The sequence below is a fragment of the Ostrinia nubilalis genome, chromosome 21 (assembly GCF_963855985.1).
Source record: "Ostrinia nubilalis chromosome 21, ilOstNubi1.1, whole genome shotgun sequence".
Lineage (NCBI taxonomy): Eukaryota > Metazoa > Arthropoda > Insecta > Lepidoptera > Crambidae > Ostrinia > Ostrinia nubilalis.
In genome coordinates this window covers 1776801-1800971 of record NC_087108.1, presented here as the reverse complement: position 1 = coordinate 1800971, position 24171 = coordinate 1776801, and the positions used below count along the sequence as shown (strand labels likewise).

The window sequence follows — 24171 nt, the reverse complement described above, 5'->3', positions numbered from 1 at the left end:
TAAGTAACGTTTTTCGGGTTGGGTTTTCAAAGTTAGGTTTTCAAGTTAGGTTTTCGAGAGTTAGGTTATGTTAGGTTATCGAGTTAGGTTAGGTTTTCGAGTTAGGTTTCGGCATAACGTTATACAGTCTTTAGTCCGTGCTATAGCAACACAAACGTCTTAATAGCGTAGTCCAACAATTTTTAACCAAGCATGTTCCCATGCTGTTTCTTAGTCAAAAAGCAAAGCCTTAACAACGTTTGATAAAAAACATTGACTACCGCACTTGACAATGCCCAGGGTTGACCTATCTTCATCAACAGCTTACATCTAGTGTTAATGCTCTTGGTCCGAAGACTCGACGTTTTGTTCGGTTTGCGCGAACTTGAGGAATACCTGCTCTAGCGTTGTCTGGCTGAAGCTGTACTCTACTATGTTCAGCTTCTCTTTAGCTGTGAATAAAAAGAATTAATAATAAAAACACTTTTTCAGCACCACGTTGGGCGCCAATTTTTTACTTGGCGCCCAACGTGGTAATGTTTTAGTTATCAAAGAAACTCAGATTCTCAGTAATTAACATTAAAAAATACTTAAAACGCAACATTGTTTTCTCTAAATTAGTAACTCACAATTTGAAAATAGTTAAATTATTTTTTACAAGATGTAAAAATGATAATTCAAGGCAACGGTTTTGAAGCACTTTGCCTATGTTTTTCTAAATGAGTTATCTAATAACTCTAACTAAAACTTAAGGTCATATTAAATTGTAAGGTCAACAAAAGTGGCGCCCAACGTGTCAAGCAAACTTGGCGGCGTACTGTAGCAGACGAGGCGAAGAAAATCGGCAAGACCTGGAGCGAGATCAAACGCGAAGCTCTAACCGATCGCGATGGAGGTGTGAACTGTTGTGGACGCTCTCTGCCTTATCTAGGGGACATAGAACCTTAAGTTAAGTAAGTCAACGTGTAAACTCACCATCCTCGATCTGCTGGAAACACCTGGCGAGGCTGGAGACCGAGGACTGAGGGACCGAGAAGACCAGCCGCTCGGCGAAGTTCTCCTCCAGGATCGCCGATGGGAAGATCTGGCTCACTAACGCTATAGCTGCCTCTGCACTGAGCCCTCCGCCGCTTGACTCGGTCCTAATTCAACAAAGAGATTGATGAGACTTTTTTCCACATAAAATTGCTTATGCACGGAACTCCAGGGACATAAACCAGTATCACGACTGCGCACACCTATATTAATCTGCTACAGTCATCAAGATGTATTGTTTTAGTTACTTTCGAACAATTTTGAATATCTTTGAAAACATTGGCGCCCAACATGGGAGTCCCCATATTAAAAGATTCGTGTGGGTATTTTAACAACTTTAAGCCCCTAAACATACAAAATGTGAAGGTATTTAAATGCGTCACAAAACACTTCTTCTTTTGCCTCGCCTTATCCCGTTTCCCAATCATACGCCTCCATTTATTTCTATTTCGAACGTCTTCTTTATGGAGTCTCAATACTTTCACGAGCTTTTGGGCATTCGTTATCCAGGTGGTACAAAAACACTGTTTTGCAAATTTGGTATTCATACAGAGATTAAAAATCGCACTCAATGATCCACTCTACGAGTGTACAAGAAAGGCTGCAATGCGGGAGGAATGGTGACTGATTGTGAAGCTTGGCGCCATACCAGGTGTGACGACCACGACCACTCTGCCAAAAGTGTGGCGACGAAGAAGAAATATTGATACCTGTGGTGCTGTTGCCTCGCCGGGGGCGGAGTGCCGGCCACGAGCGGCGTGTGTATGCTGACGTCCACCGCCTCGGCCTCCGCCTCCGCCTCTGTCTCGGGGCACACCGATCCGCCGCCGGAGCCCCCTGACAAAGGAATACATACTCGTAAATAAAGGCTAGCCTGTCTTGGGGAAAACCAAACTGACCCGCCACCGGTAGTTAATAATAAGTTAATATTGAAGGGAAAAAAAAAAGAAAAAAAATATTAAACGAATAAAAAAAAAAATTAAATAAAATTAAAAAAAAAATACATATACATATAACACTAAAAACAAAAAAAAAATATAAAAAACAAAAATGTATAAAAAAAACATTGTATACAGGGTGTTAGGTAAATGGGTATATGAGCCGGCACTAGCCCATGTTAACATGGTCATATAAATGGTATGGTGAAGTCAGAAAATTGATATTTTCATTTTAATTATTTTAATTTTCATACAAATCGGATTTTATAAAATTTATTTTGTATGAAAATTTAAAAAATCAAATTATGATATCAAATTTCTGACTTCACCATACCATTTATATGACCATGTTAACATGGGCTAGTGTCGGCTCATATACCCATTTACCTAACACCCTGTATAACTATCATCATCATCATCATCATTTTTGTAAATATTATTGACTCACGTATTTTTACAGTTTGCTCGTACAAAATAGCGAGAAACTATTCCACTCTCTCTCAAAAAAAAAAAAAAAACTATTTAAGAAAGTCAACATCTACATTTATCTCTAATTATCTGGTAATAAACTACCAGACTAAAAAAAAAAAAGACCCGCCACCGGAGCCCCTTGATCGGACAAATCAGAGAACGAAATCAATGTCTTGGCAGCTATTGGGTCACGATGATACTGAGTGGGTGACATTTTTTATCAACAATTTTATTTGTAGATATTGTATCTTTTTTATCGACAAATTAAGTATTTTCATTCGGTCAACCAGGGACTAATGCTGGATTTCTATATTCAATCCGAATCCAAATTATACGGATTTGGATTGTCAACTGTCAAATTTTAATATGTTTTTGGCCAAAATAACTGCGGTTTTTGATGTTTTTACATTTTTATATTGTTTATAAGACTATTTAAACAATATTAAAATGTACATGCATCGAAAATTTTGGAAATATAATCTAAAACTGAATTCAATTTGACAGTTGTAATCCGGATTTGGACAAGGATTGAATATGGGAATCGGGCGTAAGTAGGTATGTTAGGCCACAGTGTTCAATCCATTTCCGCTTTTGTTCTCGCTCTCATCAAATGTTCTTTGCGATTGAACGATATGATATGACCGGCAATGGTTAGTTAACGCTGTGGCCGATAGTACATCATCAATAGTATAATGAGGTACACATGGTTGACATCTGGTTCGTTGTTCATTAGGTAAATATCTGTGTCACTAGCAATGTTATTTTATCTTTGCTAAGTGAAGTAGTGATAAAATAACGTGCATAGTTGACAAAAGAATTTATGTTATTACAATCTTATTTACAAAAAAAAAAGTATTTAAGTATGTTTATATCCGTTGTCTAGTACCCATAGTACAAGCTTTGCTTAGTTTGGGACTAGAAGCGTAGTGTAAAATGTCCAAGGATATTTATTATTATTATTATTTATTAATTTCAATAGGATAATAGTGCGATATTTAACATAATAAAGAAATAACAATGAAATTATGGCCCGGTTTCCACCAAGACGGAGCGGAGCAGGGAAGTGTTGTGAATAACCAATCAGATTTTAGAAACCATATAGTTGAACGATGGTAGCGCCCCCCTGTCATTGAGTTTGGTGGTACAGTTCAGCGTGGGACATCTATTAGATCGCCATCGCCGATGCGACCACGGCGCGATCATAGGGAAATGACAGTCATAGTGAACTGTCATGGGTCGCGCAACCTGTCATTGGCCTTTAATCGCGCCGGCGATGGCGATCTGCACGCGTTAGTGTGGTTGAAGCTTCACACATCCCTCTCCTCTCCGCTCCGTTTTGGTGGAAATAGCTAGCCAGCTTGACCGCACATCTCCTCTCATCTCCGCTCTGCTCTGCCTTGGTGGAAACCGGGCCTAAAATTGTATTATAAGTAAGTTATTCTTACCCTCATCAGCTTCCCCTAACGAGGGAGAATTCTCTGTCGACCGGAGCGGCGACGGAGACATCGATAGCTCGGGCTCCATCATCTGTACAAATAATTTCATTATTTTAATAATTATTATCACAGTATCTTTACTACGATATACGATAAAGAGTAAGAAGTAAAGAAGAGTGTATTATAAATGTAACAAAATTCCGAATAAGGTCATAGCACACTTATCAACCCGGAAAGGGCTCAACACTGTATCGCCTTTCACTTTGCTGTTAACCGCGAGGCGAGGCGTTTACGTTACGGTGCGGATAAACGTGTGCTGAGTTTCATACAAAGAATATTGAACGCCTCGAGTGATACGGTTACGATCCGTTTCCGGGTTGATAAGTGTGCTTCGTCCTTAACAAGATATTTGCGTGTAGAAAAAAAAAATAGTAGTAAACATTTTTTTGAAATAAATTTTTGGTTCAAGAAGTATTCATGATCATCATCATCATCATTTCAGCCATAGGACGTCTACTGCTGAACATAGGCCTCCCTCAATGATTTCCACAATGGTGTGTTATCAGAGTTAGTGTTAGGATTTATAATTTACAAATGTCATACCACTTTCTGATTACTCTGCCCGATCTTCATTTCTAACGTGTAGCCAGCGCCATACAAATTCTTCAAGTGTTGTGTCGAACCAATACATCTAAAAACCAAAAACCCAATTTAGGATTTTCCTAGTAATTATCATTAAATAAGTGTTTGGAAGGGTTCCTTACCTAAGACCACCTTTAACCATAATCCCAACTCTAGAACATAAAGCATCAGCCTCTTCCATGGAATGTGTCGTCAGAATAGCACCTTTCTTACCCTGAAAGAAGAAAATTAGGTAAATGATGAGTGACGAATGTTAAATTCGAACTTTGGCTGTAGGTTGTGGGTAGTAGTGTGCATATTCTTTTCAGAGCGCCGGGAGTCCCACACACCAACCCTATCACCCGGCAGTGGTGACGGTACGCAAAGCAATTCCTCCACGACAAAAAAAAGCCTGGGAGCTAGCTAGGGATGGTGTGCCACAGGTTGTCGAGCGACTGCTCTATGACCACAGCATAATATAATGTCTATGCTGTGGTCCTAAGGTGCACATTAGCATGCTGCCCGGTTCCACGCCTGTGGTGGCTCATGGAGCCGCTGCCAAGCCACTGTCTTCTCTATACTGTGAGCACTACTGCGAGAGTCAATGCTCGTCGAGCTTTGCCGACCGATTGTCACCTTAAAGGCTGGCAACGCACCTGTAACGCCCCTGGGACTGCGGTTGTCTATGGGCGACGTTAATTCCTTACCATCAGGTGATCCGTTTGTTCGTTTGCCTCCTGTCACATAAAAAAAACCTTTGTTCTGTGGGTGCAAAGTATTGCTAAGGTACCTGGAAGCTGGCCAGGATGGTGTCCCACAGGAACCGGTTGCTGCGTAAGTCTATGCCTCTGGAGGCTCTTTGAGGGACTGCCAAGCAACTGCCACCTCGATGCTGTGGGCGCTAAGGTTTACATTCGCTTGCTGCATCCATGCCAGTCGAAGCGTTGCCAAGCCAGTTTCGTCTCTATTTTGTAGGAGCTAAGGTATCTGGAAGCTGTCCAGGATGGTGTCCCACAGGAACCGCTTGCTGCGCGGGTCCATATCCATTGAAGGCTCATGGAGCGACTGCCAAGCGACTGTTACCTCTTTGCTGTGGGCGCAAAGGTGCTAATTTCCTTGCTGAGTGGGCTCAGGCCAGCCCTGTCGCGCTGACAAGCGACTGCCACCTCTATGGTCTAGATATTATAGTGCAGATTTGCTTGTACTTTACCTGGAAGCTGGCCAGGATGGTGTCCCACAGGAACCGCTTGCTGCGCGGGTCCATGCCGGTGGATACTGTCGAGCGACTGCTGAGCGACTATCGCTTCTATGCTTTAGGCGATAAGGTGCACATTATTTTGCTGCATGGGTCCAAGTAGGGCGAAGGCTCGTCTAACGACTGATGAGCAACTATCACCTCTATACCCTGGGCAGTAGGGTTACCTGGAAGCTGGCCAGGATGGTGTCCCACAGGAACCGCTTGCTGCGCGGGTCCATGCCTGTGGACGGCTCGTCGAGCAGCACGACGCGCGGCGTGCCCACCATGGCGAGCGCGAACGACAGCTTGCGGCGCGTGCCGCCCGAGCATTCGTCCGCGTTCTTGCTCGCGTGCTCCATTATTTGCAAGCCGTTTAGGTACGCGTCCACTATCCTGCAATTGGATTTGTTTTAGTTGACAATGACTAAATTCCGCAATTTTTTTAAGTAGCTTATATCAAGTTAATCACCTGCACTGTTTTTTGTGCTTTACTAGGTAGCACTGTTTCGTCGTACAAAGGGTGGTCATATTACAATACAGTCGTTTCAATCTATCATAGCCTGTCTACTTTACTTACAATACGTTTTTCATAGAGCTGAAATTATCGAAGAACTAAATTGCATCAAGAAAACTTTGTCGTGGAATTTTGTAAGACTGTAATCTATCATATTGGATAGGGTCGTGTTCCTGCAGTGTATGAAATGACAGTGATAAAAAAACGAATTGTGGGAATTTGTAGGTACTTCTTCCTGGCTGGGCATGGCATGGCTTACCTGGCTTACCTCGGATAGCGGCGTAACGCTCCATGTGCTCGCGGATGGTGACGTTCTTCCAAAGCGCGTCGTGCTGTTGACAGTAGCCTAACATCTAGGACGTAGATGCCTCTAGGCTACCGATATCAGATCTGGGTATGGCATGGCATGGCTTACCTGGGCGTGTCGCTCTTGCTGACGCCTCGGATAGCGGCGTAGCACTCGATGTGCTCGCGAATGGTGACGTTCTTCCACAGCGCGTCGTGCTGCGGACAGTAGCCTAGCATCTGGAACGTCGACGCCTGCGGGCTGTCGATGCTCTCGCCGCCTAGCATCACCTGCAAGGAGACAATCGTATTTAAAGCGAGCCAAATGAAGAGGGAAGACGCATCTTAAATAGAGAGGTACAAAGTCAGACATGTGTCTGTCATCGTAGCGATCAAACTGATAGCACCCATTTTTTCTTTGGGAGTTAAAATAAGCTGGGCCTAAGCCCACAAGATGTAGAATATATTTAATATCGCCCCCCAATAGATACTGCACTACCTAATAGATGCAGCATTTCATGACAAACTATAAAATAGCGGCGATATTCACAATAGTACGATACCAGTCTCAGTAATACTAAAAGACGTAGTACACTAATTGAGAATGTTACTAGGTATGCAAAATCACTTGAAACCTATGTTACAGTTAAGCTTTTACATTTACAAATACATTAGTTTTTATTTCATTCAAAAATACCCAGTAGTTATGATTTTATAGGCATTCAAAGTTCGCTTAAATATTGAGTCCCGCCGACGGTCACGTGACCCCGTGTGACGTACATTCACAGCGTCCGCTCACTAGAAAACGGATATAAACATACTTAAATAATTTTTTTTTGTAAATACAAACTTATTATACATATTAACACCCAGACCCATCACAGAAATTAAAATTGAACCAAACCCAAACTTGATGCGATTGTATCGTTTTATTGCGAATTACCTTCCAGCTCCATCATTAGACCCCGATTACTATATAGAATTAAAATACTCATCAATACAAAACGAACGAGCCCAAACTCGATGCATTTAAGTCGTTTTATTATAGAGTTCCTATGGCCACCTTCCAGCTCCATCATCAGATCAGCTCCATGTCATCATAATATTGCATGGTCATCCAAATCACATGTGTTTGCGAAATTTCAGCTTAATCGGTTGCCTGGAAGTGGGTCTTAATTCAGTTTGCAAGATTCCACCCATACAAATATGAGCCAGTCGTTGTAATATGACGTCACGCGCATAAAATGGCGGGCCGGCCGCCGCCCGCACTTTTAAAATTCAATATCTTGGAAACTAATTAACGTATCGAAATAATTCTTTCACGTGTATTTTTTATTTTTAACAGAGAATACAGAAAGCTAAAAAACAAAATTAGTGAACATTCTTCATCAACCCGGAAAGAGATCGTAACCGTATCAACTTGAGGTGGTCAATATTTTTTATAAGAAACTCCATACTGCAACGCACACCTCGCCCGCGCAAAAGGCGATGACAGCTCGCATAAAGCGATAAGGTAACTTTCGGAGTTGATAAGTCTGTTATGACCTTAAGACTCCATTGAATTATCAATTAGAATACCCACTCAACAAAAACAAAACTCACAGTGCCGCAAGTGGGCCGCTCCTCAGCCGTGATGATCTTCATAGTGGTGGTCTTCCCCGCGCCGTTGTGTCCCAGCAGGCCGAAGACTTCGCCCCCGTGTACAGCCAGACTCAAGCGAGCCAGGCCTGCCCGCCGAGCCCTGGCGCGAGGCTCATCGCCACCGCCACCGCAGCAGCTGGTGCCCGTGCCGCGGACTTTGTACTCTTTGCGCAGATTCTACGGAATAACAAACGTGTTTACTAAATAATTTGTAGCTTAAAATATGCAATAAAACGCCTTATGGCTTCACTAACACCCCTATACTATGTTTACTTAGAATTTAATTAGTTGAAGATTGTGGGAAACATTTTCCTGTATTAACTTATCTAGACGATATCATCATGCGTTTACATGCACTATAAGCTATTTCGTTTATTGTCGATTTATGGATTTTTTCACATAATAGTATAACCAAAACGTTTATTTTGCTGACACAGTCAACATCACAGTATCATCAGTCATAAGATAATAATATAATAAGGTCATTATAATAAGGTCAAAAGAAGGCCATCGGCAAAATTATCCAGGAGGTGTTGCAGTAGCAAAAAGATCCCCATCTCAGCTTGTGTCGTGTCATCGTGTGCTACTATTTATCTAGACCAGGGTTTCCCAATTTTTTTTGCCAAGGAACCCTAATTTATTATACTTTTCCTAGCGGAACCCCCGTACTACTCCGCCCGCACGCCCTGCCCCTCCCTTGTGCGTAAACAAGTCGGTGCGCGCGAACAACGTCGGTCACGAAACGTGGGATAATATTTTTTACGGAACCCTTGCGGCCTATCCACGGAACCCCAGGGTTCCGCGGACCACCTTTCGGGAACCGCTGATCTAGACGACATTCATAATAATGAGAGTCTGAAATTTTCTATGATTTATTATAGTCAACTCACATGCACAACAAGCACCGGCGCGTTGGCGCTAGGCTGCTGCATGACGGCGGCCACGCGCCGGCGCTCGCGGCGCACTACTGCTGCGTTTGTTTATCTATAGTGTGGTCCGTGAGCACGTAGAATTTTGTCCAATGACCCCAAGCTACCCATCCTTATCGCTCGCGCGTAATTATGTTGCTATCGCGCTCGCACACTCACTGCGGGCGCCCGTCGCACAGTCGCGACAGCAATATAATTACGCGCGAGCGATAAGGATGGGTAGCTAGGGGTTATTGGACCAAATTCTACGTGTTCACGGACCGGGCTTTAGACGACATCACTATCCACTCACATGCACAACAAGCACGGGCGCGTTGGCGCTCGGCTGCTGAATGACGGCGGCCACGCGCCGGCGCTCGCGGCGCACTACTGCTGCGTTTGTTTATCTAGACGACATCGCTATCCACTCACATGCACAACAAGGACCGGCGCGTTGGCGCTCGGCTGCTGCATGACGGCAGCCGCCCGTGTCTGTCTCCAGGTCCCCCGGGCTCTCGCTACTGCTGCGTTTGTTTATCTAGACGACATCACTATCCACTCACATGCACAACAAGCTGGGCTGCTGCATGACGGCGGCCACGCGCCGGCGCTCGCGGCGCACTACTGCTGCGTTTGTTTGTTTATCTAGACCCGGGTTTTCCATTTTTTTTTTGCCAAGGAACCCTAATTGATTATACTTTTCCTAGCGGAACCCCCGTACTACTCCGCCCGCACGCCCTATCCCTCCCTTGTGCGTAAACAAGTCGGTGCGAAGGAACATCGTCGGTCACGAAACGTGGGATAATATTTTTTACGGAACCCTTGCGGCCTTTCCGAGGAAACCCTGGGGTTCCGCGGAAAGGCCGGACCACCATTCGGGAACCGCTGATCTAGACGACATCGCTATCCACTCACATGCACAACAAGCACCGGCGCGTTGGCGGTGGGCTGCACTGCTGCATGACCCAATTGTTTAAATAGTTTGTTGCATAAATATGAATTCAACGATATCCCTTTTGGCTTCACCAATACCCCTTCATCAGTTTACAATCAAATACATAAATACAAAGGACTTGGTAAAATCAGTGATCATTTAATTTATCTAGACGACATCGCTATCCACTCACATGCACAACAAGCACGGGCGCGTTGGCACTCGGCTGCTGCATGACGGCGGCCACGCGCCGGCGCTCGCGGCGCACTACTGCTGCGTTTGTTTATCTATAGTCTGGTCCGTGAGCACGTAGAATTTTGTCCAATGACCCCAAGCTACTCATCCTTATCGCTCGCGCGTAATTATGTTGCTATCGCGTTCGCACACTCACTGCAGGCGCCCGTCGCACAGTCGCGACAGCAATATAATTACGCGCGAGCGATAAGGATGGGTAGCTAGGGGTCATTGGACAAAATTCTACGTGCTCACGGACCGGGCTTTAGACGGCATCACGCCACTCACATGCACAACAAGGACCGGCGCGTTGGCGGTGGGCTGCTGCATGACGGCGGCCACGCGCCGGCGCTCGCGGCGCACGTCCTCGTCCTCGCCCGCCTCGCAGCCGCCCATGTCTGTTTCCAGGTCTACCGGGCTCTCGCTGCTGCTGCGTTTGCGCTGAGGACAACAGTTAGGCCCTTTTCACACGTCCCGGTTGCCGGCTAACCGGCGCCGGGTATCCGGTGGTGAAGTGTATGGGCATGGCACGTAGCTTTCACATGTTCCGGCGTAATTAATCCGGCATGCCCATACACTTCACCACCGGGTACCCGGCGCCGGTTAGCCAGCAACCGGAACATGTGAAAAGGGCCTTACAGTTAACAGTTTAGTCTTATTCTTACTGTGTTCTGGCAGATAAAAAGCATTATATCAATTAACTAGTTTATCAATAGGGATTTTCCTGGGTATAAAATCAAGAGTCTGAATTAATCCGACGGTTCACTTATCAAAAAATATTCGACACGTATTTTTCACTTTTTCAAACTAATGACAATTAAAAGAGATAAAGCACGTCAAAGTTTTAAAAAGAGGCCGGTGACGTTAAGGGATGCTTAAAAGTATAGCACTTTGTGACGTCACGCGGAACTTCAATGCATTATAACTTCGTAATTACTGGTTTGATCGACAAATAGAAATAATAAGTGTGACTAAAACTTATGTTTTAGGCAACTAGCCTATTACTAGTTACTATTTTTTTTATTTTTTCGTTGAAATTCTCACTTTATTGGCAACACTACTGTCTAGCTCAACGTGAAACATAATTGTAACATCCAAAAAGGAAATCTTTATAAAATGTAAATGAGTCTTCTGTTGCCATTCTTCTTCTATCAGTACCGGATAGCTTACCTTACACAGCCTGCCTCCTGACTTCCACCGGTCAGCAGCCAGCAGTACAGCACCGCTGACCGGTATGTGGAACAGCATGGCTGCTATCAGCACCCACACTTCACCCGAGAAGTAGCTGACCACAACGTGGTACACAGCAAAGATTCCTACTGTTTTTTTATGCAGGACAAGACATTCGACTGCAATCGTACCTGGTGTTAAGTAAGATGCAGTCTAGGATGGTAGGTACATATCTGCCCTGTAAGTTTTTATTCACTCTCGCCTTGAAAAGGCCCGGATTATAGTGTTCAGGAGAGACAGCAGCAGGCAGCGAATTCCAGTCCCTAGCTCATCATCATCATCTCAGCCATAGGACGTCCACTGCTGAACATAGGCCTCCCCCAATGCTTTCCATGTTGCCCGGTTGGTAGCGGCCTGCGTCCAGCGCCTTCCTGCTACCTTAAGATGTCGTCGGCCCACCTTGTGGGTGGACGTCCCACGCTGCGTTTTCCGGTACGCGGCCTCCACTCCAGAACCTTGCTGCCCCATTGGCCGTCAGCTCTGCGTACTATGTGCCCTGCCCATTGCCACTTCAGCTTGCTAATCCGTTGGGCTATGTCAGCGACTTTAGTTCGTTTACGGAGTCAGTCCCTAGCTGTTCGCATTATAAAAGACTGTTACTTGACACGTACCTTACACAGCCTGCCGCCTGACTTCCACCGGTCAGCCGCTAGCAGCACAGCACCGCTGACCGGTACGTGGAACAGCATGGCTGCTATCAGCACCCACACTTCTGCTGTGAAGTAGCTGGACAGCGCTGGCGTGGTACATAACCCACGTAGGTTGCACGTCAGGTATACTCTAGGGGTAGTTAATAATTTTAGAATAGTAAAATAGAAAGAATACCTAGTAGTCTTCATCTGAATATAATTATGTAGATCAGGTCCTGACTCAGTTAAGCTTTAAACCTACAATTTCATTGCGGGCCATTGGATCCGCAGTTAAACTGTCATAGTGTCATTGGACAGTTTAACTTTCTCCCGCAACAAACTTTATAAACTTCACTGGTTGGGTTTTTATTGGCGGTGAAGCTGAAGATCCTGGCTATACAGAAGTTGCAGTGTTGGGAAAGAGAGGTGGGATTAGTGCCGTTTAAAGATTAAATTGTAAAATTTTGTAAAAAGCTTTAAGGATACAATGAATCAATAGTTAAGAATCTTTTTATAGTCTAGGTAGATCATTCAGAGACGAAGGTTTACTTGTTAATGGTCTTTATGTTTATTTACAACCAAATAATATCATTAGTGTTGTGGTTCAGCAATATAATGCCAATGGTGTTGATTTGATCACACATTTTAATGCACTGGATTTTTATTTAATATCACTATTTTGAGGTAGATAGAATAAGATGGAATACTCTATTAGAAGAATAATAATTTTCCAAATAAGATAAAATACACTTACCTATCAACGTAATAGATGATTGCATAAGGTATGTACATAACATCCAAGAAACTAAACACTAAATGAAGATAGAACGCTATATCGCTACCTGTAACAAGAGTAAAAGTCATTAAAACATAAATGTCTTTTTATTGGTATTCATGAGACAGTAACATTTACTAGTCCTTAAATAACTGACTATAAATCGTTCGAACGAAGACGCGCCCCACCACTCTTCCTTTAATGTTAGAGTGTTATCGGTACACGCTAAATTATCCATGAGTGCACACGCACACTACAATAATGCCGCTTGGATTGCTCGGATCAAAATACCCGCACCCCCGCTTCCCTCGACCAAACATTAGTGGGGCGCTCTTCGTGGGTGGAACAATCTAAAGCCTGGTCCGTGAGCACGTAGAATTTTGTCCAATGACCCCAAGCTACCCATCCTTATCGCTCGCGCGGAATTATATTGCTGTCGCGACTGTGCGACGGGCGCCCGCAGTGAGTGTGCGAGCGCGACAGCAACATAATTACGCCCGAGCGATAAGTATGGGTAGCTTGGGGTCATTGGACAAAATTCTACGTGCTCACGGACCAGGCTTTAAAACCTAACAAACTTACCCCATTTAAAAGTATCCATAACAGCGACCAGTATAAACGGTATGACGCCGACCCACGTGGTAATGTTCGGCATGATGCTCTGAGCGGAGTCCATCTTGTCGAACACGTACGAGAGACATGTGTTGAACAAGATGGCCGACGGGCTGTAGAGAATAAGTAGGAAGCACAGCATCATGATGGCGGAGCCGTTGGTTAGGCTCGGGATGTCGTTGAGGATCACCTGGTTGAAGGAAAGATAATGTGAACTAACCACGATTAGTGGAAATTTTATTGCATGCGAAATTGTAGGTACAAATGGTAGACATGATGCCAGTAGGCATTCTTTGCCAGCTTTTCGTTTCATGTGCCATTAGCAGTAGACACTGTCTTATTTAGCTTTACAATAGGTAACTAATTAATAATAGAGCAAACACATTAATATGATCTAAAAGGGTCATGAATATTAAATTTTGGCTAAAGTCCATACTCAATAATAGTTTTGACTGTAAAAATCAGTCAAAAGTGGTCTTAACTATGAGCATCGGTCAATACCACTTTCGCTTGATTTTCGCATTTTAAAGTGGTTTTGACTGGATATGAGTTTTGAGTTAATTTTGCATGTATGTGAACTTACTAGAACTAGTACTCCTGCGCTTGTGATGATCATGATAAAGATCAGGATCGTGAAGTAAGTGAGAAAGTACATGCTCATCGATAGCCCGTTCACCCGCAACTGATTCTTGGCTTTTATCTGAAAAGAAAGTAGATTTTTATACATTGTCTTCACATAGGTACTATTACTTTTCCTATGAGATAGACATTGTCTAGATCTTTTTCAGTCAAATGTTGGTCCACTGTTGAACGCTTTCCCCCAAAAGAGCGCTACAAAGCACACTCCTGCTTTTTTCATCCAGCTGCAGCCAGTTATCTTCGTCAGTCCAATGGTTGAGCGACAATAGAAAAATAGTTGAATCTGATTATCGATTCGAGAATTTAGCAAGAACGCTAGTTTCACTCCTGTGTACTGCATAATGTGGTGAACGCACTCCTAACAAAGCGGTATATTAAGTTTAGCTGGAAGGATTAACGGGAAAATCAGCAATATAAAACGCTTTGGGCAGTTTGGGAGTAACGAAAACGAAACAAAAGAGTTATCCTAAAGGATAGTCTACTGAACTCACCTCCCTATCATAAACGATATCCACAGCCAACGTAACCGGCACCAGAGCGAAGATCATGCCCATAAAGATGGCGCACACCACGTTGCCCACGTTGAACTCTTCCTGCTGTTCCGTCTGTTGGAACGGGTGGGCCAGCACCTCGATCGGCTTGAAGCTTTCGAGGAGACCTGAGGCGGACATTAAAACCCTGGAAATGGGGCATAGAGATTAGGTGGTGGTTTTCTTCAAAGACTATGCTAAATGACAGTACTTAAGGGAATAAACAATAATTTTATAATAATAAATTAACTTAAAATTACTTAAAAACTAAAATTTAAAAATTACTAATGCAGTACTTAAGTAAGTACGAGTATGTAAAATTTGAGTTTTTGAAAAAAGGACGTTTTTTTTTATGTGACAGGAGGCAAACGAGCAGACGGATCACCTGATGGTAAGTGATTACCGTCGCCCATAGACACCCGCAGACCCAGGGGCGTTACAGGTGCGTTGCCGGCCTTTAAGGTAAAGATACGCTCTCCTCTTGAAAGCTTGCAGGTCGTATCCGGGTCATTCTACGATAGGGTAGGTGACAAGAAAAAAAAAGTAAAATCCACTTTTTTTATTATTTATGGTATCAACAATATTTGTCTAACATAAAGAATCTTATAAAAAATAACGACAGAGATCAAACTTAATTATTAAATTTTAAAATGAACAATTTTAAAATAATGAGATAGACAGAAGTGACCTTAAAGTCGACAAATGTGACACTTTGTGTTGTAGGTCTTAAGAATTATAAAAATTAAAACAAAATCAACTCGTAATATATAGCAATTAACGTTAAAAACTAGTTCTCAGTCTCAAATAATTCAAGGTAATCAAAAGTTTAAAATTAAAAAAATAAGAAAAAATGTCGTCAGAAAATAAATCATTTCTGTCGACGAATCAAAACATAGCCTCATCACTAGACGATGACATTAAACGAATGCGCTTTTGTTTTTCCGAATTAGGAAGATTGTCAAATTCTTCAAACTGAGTCTCAGAAATGTTTTATATAAATAAAAAAAAATGTTGCATGCAATACTTTATGCATGGCAATATTAACAAAGCGATCACAACAAATGCGTTTCGTTCTACCGATTTTGTAATAAAATTTATAAAAATGTAATAATATAGCACAAAAGAAATCACAAACTACTGTTTTTTATTTTGGCATCACTAATGTTTCATGTTATAAAAAGTAATTGCATTTGCAATTGCTCATTACTAACAATCATAATAATATTATTATTGAATAATTTTCAGAGGAGAACGAAACGTTCTTGATAGAATTGGCCAAATATCGAGCCCGAAAGCCGTAATAATATGCATAACTGACAGAAAAAAGTTAAATAATCATGTTTTTGTCTGATAGCGCTATTTTAAAATTCTTTAATAATTTAGACGGAAACACGGATAATGGTAACTGCCATGATGTAACAGACAGATACCTACATATCACGCACACAATAAAACACCCTTCTGTTTGAGTCAGGAATTGAAAACCATAATAAAAGCATCAATATATCATTTCTGTCGACAAAACTATAGACAAGTGTGACATAGACAGAAATGACAATTTCAAGTAATTTGTAAATTGTGGCTTTAATTTTGAGGTCAGATTGTAAATAATCTGGGCACAGTAAATAATCCCACATTTGAACAAGGGCATGTGATAAAAACATCTCTAATAAGTAACATATTTTAATTATATGTCTTTTAGAAGTGACATTTCAACTTTGAGATGATGTAGAACCACTCTTAAAATATAATTTACTGGTGCAATACTCTCTTTGCAGAAAAAAATGTCTCTGTACAATAACAAGTGGGTTGAGGTGTTGTCATAAAATATAAATTAATGTTCCCACCATTAAATTTTCTTCATCTTTTGGTAGAAACTTCAACAGTCGACAGGTGTGTCAAAAATCTTATAACAGTTGTAGAATCGTCGGTAATTTCTTATTTTCAGATCGAAATTTATTGATATTTAATAGATATAGTCTTGAGTATGTCTGATTTCCTAATCACGACTTATTACCCGATTTTAATGAACGGGTTTTTTTTTGCAGGTATGCAAACATGAAAAGCCGTGTTCATAACAGTCGACAGAGCGTGATATGTCACATACTGTCGGCAGAAAAAATTTAATAAAACAAATGTCTTTTATGTTTTTTCACATATTTTTTGAAGCTACTAAGTACACTTTTGCTTATAGAAGTTCATAACTAAACGAAGACAAATTATTTTACAAGTAATTTCACCTGAACAAAAAAACGGCCTCTTCGTAGAATGACCCATCCGTTCCGGAAACACCGCAGACGAAAGTCCATTCCACAGTTTGGTTGTAGCACACTTATTCAACCCGGAAAGGGATCGTAACCGTATCAACTTGAGGCGGTCAGTATTCTTTGTATGAAACTCCATACTGCGGTGAAGTTCACCGCTCCGTAACGTAAACGCCTCGCCTCGCAGTTAACAGCACGCGAAAGGCGATGACAGCTTGCGAAAGACGATACGGTTTTGATCCCTTTCCGAGTTGATAAATCTGCTATGACCTTAACAGGGCTTTTAGGATGGCTACAATAATTAGCTACCAAGTACCATTATTTTAAAAGTCATTGAATTATTCAGATTGTTCTCAATGAGGGCTATCGTTTTAGCGCTCACCAGTTAGCGCCACTGTAGAGTAAGGTCCTGTCACTTGCTAGTAGCGAAGACAGTGGCGCCAACTGGTGAGCGCTAAAGTGGTGAGGACTATCGTATTTGCACTCATCAAGATGGCGCCACTGTAGAGTAAGGTCCTGTCAATCGCCAGGGGTGCCAACTGTTAAGTATAAAAACGATAGCCCTCATTGGGACACAATAGGCACAATACAACCACAAAATACCAATCTAGTTCTACGGAGTTATGTATCAGAATCACTTACCTATAAATACTATTGTCCAACAAATTGATAATGATAGGCAGACTGTGCGTATACGTGCTATTGTAGTAGGCCATTGCTTTCCCAAAACCTGGCACCAAGCTTCCTTTCAGATTGAATGCTCCAAAGTTCTCCATATCTAGAAGACTCGAGAAATTTCCATCAAAGTCGATGATCGGATGAGCTCCAAGCATTTCGAGGGAATCCCTCAAGTCGGATACTTCTTTGAAGTCGTTCGTTTCACTGAATATTGCAATTGGGGTCTTGTTGAAATAGGCGTTGGGATCCAATTTGAGCGGCTGCATCCGAAAAAATACAATCTGTCTTGACTTCATGTAGAGACCGAGAGCGCAGGATACTGGAATAAAAAGAATAGGTAAATAAATAATTTATACTTTTTATGATCTTTGAAAACAGTGTCTACGACAAAGACGATTTGGTTATTTACATAATAACCACTCTTTTTAAGGTCAACTGACCAATAACTACAATAAATTTATTATAGCCAGCCAACAGCACTATCAATAGTCTATTTTCAACCGACTTAAAAAAAGGAGGAGGTTCTCAATTCGACCCGTATGTTTTTTTTCTATGTTTGTTACGCGATAACTCCGCCAATTATGAACCGATTTGAACAAATCTTTTTTCGGCGTATAGGTAATACCTCAAGGGTGGTCCCATTTAAATTTAATAATAGAAAAAACAACCCCCAAGGGTGGAAAATTGGGGATGAACTTTTTTATACGCAATATCTCCGCCGATTATAAATCAATTTGAACGATTCATTTTTTGTTGAATAGGTATTATCAAAAGGGTGGTTTCATGCGAATTTGAAGAAAATATTTCACCCCCAAGGGTGGAAAATTGGGGATGAACTTTTTTATACGCAATATCTCCGCCGATTATGAACCAATTTGAACGATTATTTTTTTTGTTGAATAGGTATTATCAAAAGGGTGGTTTCATGCGAATTTGAAAAAAATATTTCTCCCCCCAGGGTAGAACTTTTTTTTTTTAATTTTTAGTCTTTTTTTGTGTTCACGCATTTGAAGTCGGTTTTATTTTTTTTTTAAAGTTAATTATATTAGTCTATGATGGTTTAAAAATTGTTGGCGCCCAACGTGGTGTCGGCATAGAAGGGTGCTTAGCAGACAGTGCCAACAATATAATTATTTAAGTAATTAGTTTTAGGCGTAAACAAAATATTGGCGCCCAACGTGGTGTTATTCAACAAAATATTAAACTTACTTATAGGCATGAAGATCATAACATACAGCTTGTAGGGGTCCCGTATCATCCGGACGGTCCTGATGTAGACCAGCGCACAGAATGTTCGCCAACATGACGGATTTGTTTTGACCAGTTCTCCTAGAGCGTCCACTGATACTGGCGCTTCGGGGGTCACCTGAGGAAATAAAGATTTTGGTTTTATCTTTTTCGAATTATATTACATTTTATGTATTTCGATCTTCATAAGCAGTCAATAAGAGCGGAGGTTGCGTGATTTTTTCTGATACTTTTTGAGTAAAACGCAAGAACGCTTAAATCACCCCACATCATTTACACACTTGCGGTGTAGTAATTAATATACATAGTTTAGCAAAGAAGCCGACTGAGGCCAACGACCGCTGACACGTGCCGAGAGCCGGCGATCCCTGCCGCCCGCTCTCCTCGCCCCGTATCGACCGGGAGCAGCGCGGGAGCGCAACAACAACACGTCCCAGCCGTTCAATGTGCCCAAACGTATTGCAGCGTGTGTTGTGTGTACGCGAGTTATTACAATTTTAATATATTATAATCTGAGGATGCAATTATAGTGACCTACCTATATCTTGACGTGCTCCACCCCACATGTATAGCAAGCGAAGTCGTCTTCTGCTCCTGGATAAGGGGCTCCAAGGGTTTCTAATGGAATTCTAGAATTCAAAGATGATGACGAACCTGAGTAGTGGAGTGAATTGCATGACTGGCCCGTGACGTAAGCAGCGGCGTGGCCGTTCTGCTTCTGGATAAAGGGAATTCTAGAATCTGAGGGTTCAACGATGATGACGAACCTGTACCTTGACATGGTCCACCCCATGTGAGGTGGCCGTCTGCTCCTTATAGTTCAGTTCCTGGATAAAGGGCTCCCCTAAGACTTCTAATGGAATTCTAGAATCTGAGGGTTCAACGATGATGACGAACCTGTATGTTGTGGAATGCAACACATGACTAGCGAGCGAAGTCGTCTTCTGATCCTGGATAAAGGGCTACTCCAAAGATTTCTAATGGAATTCTAAAATCTGAGGATTCAAAGATGATGACGAACCTGAGTAGTAAAGTGAATTGCGTGATTGGCAAGTGACGTAACCAGCGGCGAGGCCTTTTGCTTCTGGATAAAGGGAATTCTATAATCTGAGGGTTTAACGATGATGACGAACCTGTATCTTGACATGGTCCACCCCATGTGAGGTGGCCTTCTGCTCCTTGTCGTTCAGTTCCTGGATAAAGGGCTCCCCCTAGGATTTCTAATGGAAATCTAGAATCTGAGGTTTCAACGATGATGACGAACCTGTACCTTGACGTGCTCCACTCCATGTGTAGTGGAATGCAACACATGTATAGCAAGCGACGTCGTCTTCTGCTCCTGGATAAAGGGCTCCCCACAAGGGTTTCTAATGGAATTCTAGAATCTGAGGATTCAAAGAAGATATAACGAACCTGAGTAGTGGAGTGAATTGCATGACTGGCACGTGACATAAGCAGCGGCGTGACCTTCTGCTTCTGGATAAAGGGAATTCTAGAATCTGAGGGTTCAACGATGATGACGAACCTGAGTAGTAAAGTGAATTGCGTGACTGGCAAGTGACGTAAGCAGCGGCGTGGCCTTCTGCTTCTGGATAAAGGGAATTCTAGAATCTGAGGGTTCAACGATGATGACCAACCTGTACCTTGACGTGCTCCACCCCATGCGTTGTGGAATGCAGAGCATGGGAAGCCGGTGGTGTGGGCAGTGACGTCGTTTTCTGTTCCTTGTCGTTCAGCTCCTGGAAAATATTCTGTGTTCACGGAAGACCACAAGCTGAACGTTAGAACTGTGCAGGTTATTGTACATGAAGGTATTAAAGGTGCTATGATATGGGTAAATATTTAATCAATAAATTAATATGGATAAATATTAGTAATTGTTAATGCTTATTAAATTGGGAAGCAAATATTAGCCATTGTGAAAAATACTTATGGAAAATGGCAGCGGCTAATGTAAGCAATTTGAGTATAAATTGAGACCATTATTATTTCCAATACTTTTAATTTTGGCAGAGCAATTCCACTACGTGACATCTTCATAAATTTCATTAAGTAAGTTCTTCTTCTTCTTTGGTTTATGGCGATGAACCATTAGTAAGTTAATTCTATTAGCAAGTTTGCCAGATTTGATTGAAATATTATCAGTTCATGTGACATTTCTCTATTCTTCAAAATACTTTTGACTGTAACACTCAGTGGAACTGCTCAGTAGGTAGAACCTTAAAATCAGATGCTATATCAAGCTTACACCTGTATTCACAAACATTAGAGGTGTCAAAGTGCGCGTGAACGCACAGGGTCCCAAAAATTTCATAGACGATACTTGAGTGGCAGAGTGATGTTGCTGCTTCACTTAAGCAAGCGCGGTTTGTGAATACAGGTGTTATGCCCGTTTTCACCATCACTCCCTAATTTTTAAGTGACCCCTATGGTAACACATAATAGGATTTTTTTTCCATAGGGGCACTCAAAAATTAGACATTGATGGTGACAATGGGCATAATGCCCGTTTTCACCAACAATGCCTAATTTTTGAACACATAACAGGAATTTTGTTTTCATAGAGGTAACTTAAAAATTGGGGATTGATGGTGAAAACAGGCATTAATCTCTTACTGAGTGATACTTCATCGATCATTCTTGCATTATAAAAGACCCTCACCTGATAGCTCAAGGTCTTGCTCTGCAGAGACAGACTCCTGGAGAGCGCCCGCGCTCTCACCAGCTTCACTGAAGACACGCCTTCCACCGTTTCTGTTTCTTCTGCGTTCTCTCCTTCTAGACTTAGGAATACTTCTTCCAGGGTTGTCATTGAAACGCCGTAGCTGGTTATACCTTTAATAATAATAACACAATAGCATTAAATCATCATCAACAGCCCTTTACAATCCACTGCTGGAGGGTTATAAATATATAAATATAAATACCTGAAGCATAATTTTTAGGCAATGAGATCTAATGTTACTTTTTACTTCCAAATTCTTTAAAGATGACCCACACTAAACTGTCCCACCCGTTACATTGACAGGGGGCGCTACCATCGTTTTTCCAACATAAATCGGAACGGGTGGCGCCCCGCTACAATGTAACGGGTGGGACAGTTCAATGTGTTGGGTCTATATTTTTGTAAAACTGTCAAGGGTCTACATATGCCACTTCTGAAGGGCTACTAGAAATGCTGTTTACGTAGTTTCGGCTTTATCTGTCACCGTTTCTCATGCTGGCATCTCGCTTTGCGTGAGAGGGATAGCAAATTCGAAACTACGGATAAAGGTTTTTCAGAGTAACCCCGCTGGTGTTCCAAATTTTGTCTTAAAATTTTAAAGAGAAGTCTATTGCCCGTATTCACAAACATTACTATGAGGTCTCACAGTGGGCGTGGACTCACAGGGTGACACACGAACCAATCGCAGAGCTCTATTCAACGCTGTGCTTTCGATTTGCAGCTTCACTTAAGCAAGCATCGTTTGTGGATACGGGCGCAAAAGATAGTGAATTATTTGGAGGACAGGTAAGTGGTAACTTTACATCCTAAATAGCATTAAAAACTTTCTTATATTACAGAAACTTGCCTTAGTAAAAATGCGTGATTCAGATGAATTATTAAGAGATCCATCAGTTTAACCAGCAACTAACTAGTAAAAGGAAATCATAAATCACTCACCAAGCCGATTAGTCTTCTCCTTAATCTCATGCTCAATAGCATGGAACAATGGAGGGAACAGGTGTACAGCGTAATGTGGCAGAATGTAAGACAACTCCCGCCCATGCCTTCTAGCTTTTTCTGCTCGGGGCACGTGACCTCGCACCAGGCGAGTGATTTGGTGCTCTCTACATGCACCTGGACAATAAACAATGATAAAATGTTAAATAAATGGATAGTTAAATTTTGGCGCCCAACGTGGTGCAGAATAATGTCTATTATAAACAGAAAGTGTGTGATATATTTAGGAAATTGCTGATGATATTAAATCAGAAAACTACATAAATAAACAAATAGTTTCTTTTATTACATTACAGAAAGTTGGCACCCAACATGGTGGAAAATGGGATTTTTATTCTATTTATCTAAGACTATAACAGATCTAGAATAAAATTATCAACTTGATGGTCGTTTTGTTCTAGTTAGTTTGCTCTATTGCAAAAACACTTATACTGAAAATATTTATTGGCGCCCAACATGTAGCGAATTTGATATTAGGTAAAAGGAAGTAGCTCTTACCGTCTAATACTAGCGTTAAATGGTATCCAATGCCAAACTTATTCTTCAAAAATAGCGATGTGCCCGCACACCGCACCTGAAAAAGAAAGATTATCATAGGTACAGTTTTAATAACACTATCTTTAAACACTATACAAAATGACATGCTTATTAAAATTCAAAGCTGGTCTCGATAATTCTTAGTTTTGTCTGAGATGTTTGACATCTAGACATTTCTCAGCACATTTTGAATAAGGTCTATATAATATTCTAGCTCCAAGATATCATCCATCTACAGCACAAACTGCAGGATCCATAATTTTCCAGTTCAAAGGCAGCCATTGAATAAGGTTAGTCCAATAAATAAAAGGTGATGCCTACTGATAATCTCTTCATTCTTATCGTCACCATCATCTTCATTAGACTCCACTGCAGGAAGACGACCCTCTCCAATCATAAATAAATAATAAATAAATATCCTTGGACATTTAACACTGCGCTTCTAGTCCCAAACTAAGCAAAGCTTGTACTATGGGTACTAGACAACGGATATAAACATACTTAAAAATACTTTTTTTTTGTAAATACATACTTATTATACATAGAAAACACCCAGTCCAATACAAACAAATATGTTCATGAACACAAATGTTTGTACTGTGGCCAAAGAGTAACATTCGATAGTTCCTTACCCTTCCCTTACTGATGACTGCCTTCCGATCCCCCAGTATATCGGCTTCGTCCATAAAGTGCGTGGTCAGAAGCAGCACTTTTCCTCTCTTTGCTCGCTGCAGGATGCGCCACGTCTGTCTTCTGGATACTGGGTCTACTCCTGCCGTTGGTTCGTCCAGGATTATTATCTGGAAGAAAATGTGTCAGGTATAAAATCGCCAAGATAAGAAAATTAATGAGGGTCAGATGACACACGAATCGTTATAGTTAGCATTGGAAGGAATTTTAAACTTCCTTCTGATGTTGAGGAATCATGTACCTACCAATTCCTCAACATCAGATTGTATGGGTCGAAAGTTGATAGTTCGATTTTTATCATATCGAACACGTTGTGCCGGTAATTCAGTTGTGCGATACTTTATTCCATCGATGCTTTATTTGTACGTACGTATCACCAGTT

General features: G+C 41.7%; 1 protein-coding gene across 1 annotated transcript in view; it reads right to left on the bottom strand.

Moving 5' to 3' along the window:
* Positions 1-212: 212 nt before the first annotated feature.
* LOC135082419 (cholesterol transporter ABCA5-like) overlaps positions 213-24171 on the bottom strand; it is a 39686-nt gene continuing 15727 nt past the window's right edge. Inside the window, exons 16-37 of the mRNA XM_063977214.1 lie at positions 23732-23899; positions 23061-23136; positions 22503-22679; positions 21501-21673; positions 20482-20577; positions 18800-18956; positions 17555-17909; positions 14610-14796; positions 14063-14179; positions 13450-13669; positions 12847-12934; positions 12075-12243; positions 10522-10674; positions 8119-8334; positions 6647-6807; positions 5903-6110; positions 4624-4715; positions 4463-4550; positions 3869-3950; positions 1725-1851; positions 955-1121; positions 213-431 (exon numbers count right to left, since the gene is read on the bottom strand). Of these exons, the coding sequence (XP_063833284.1) occupies positions 316-431; positions 955-1121; positions 1725-1851; positions 3869-3950; positions 4463-4550; positions 4624-4715; positions 5903-6110; positions 6647-6807; positions 8119-8334; positions 10522-10674; positions 12075-12243; positions 12847-12934; positions 13450-13669; positions 14063-14179; positions 14610-14796; positions 17555-17909; positions 18800-18956; positions 20482-20577; positions 21501-21673; positions 22503-22679; positions 23061-23136; positions 23732-23899 (3393 nt within the window). The 3' untranslated portion in view covers positions 213-315. The remainder of the gene's footprint in view (positions 432-954; positions 1122-1724; positions 1852-3868; positions 3951-4462; positions 4551-4623; positions 4716-5902; positions 6111-6646; positions 6808-8118; positions 8335-10521; positions 10675-12074; positions 12244-12846; positions 12935-13449; positions 13670-14062; positions 14180-14609; positions 14797-17554; positions 17910-18799; positions 18957-20481; positions 20578-21500; positions 21674-22502; positions 22680-23060; positions 23137-23731; positions 23900-24171) is intronic.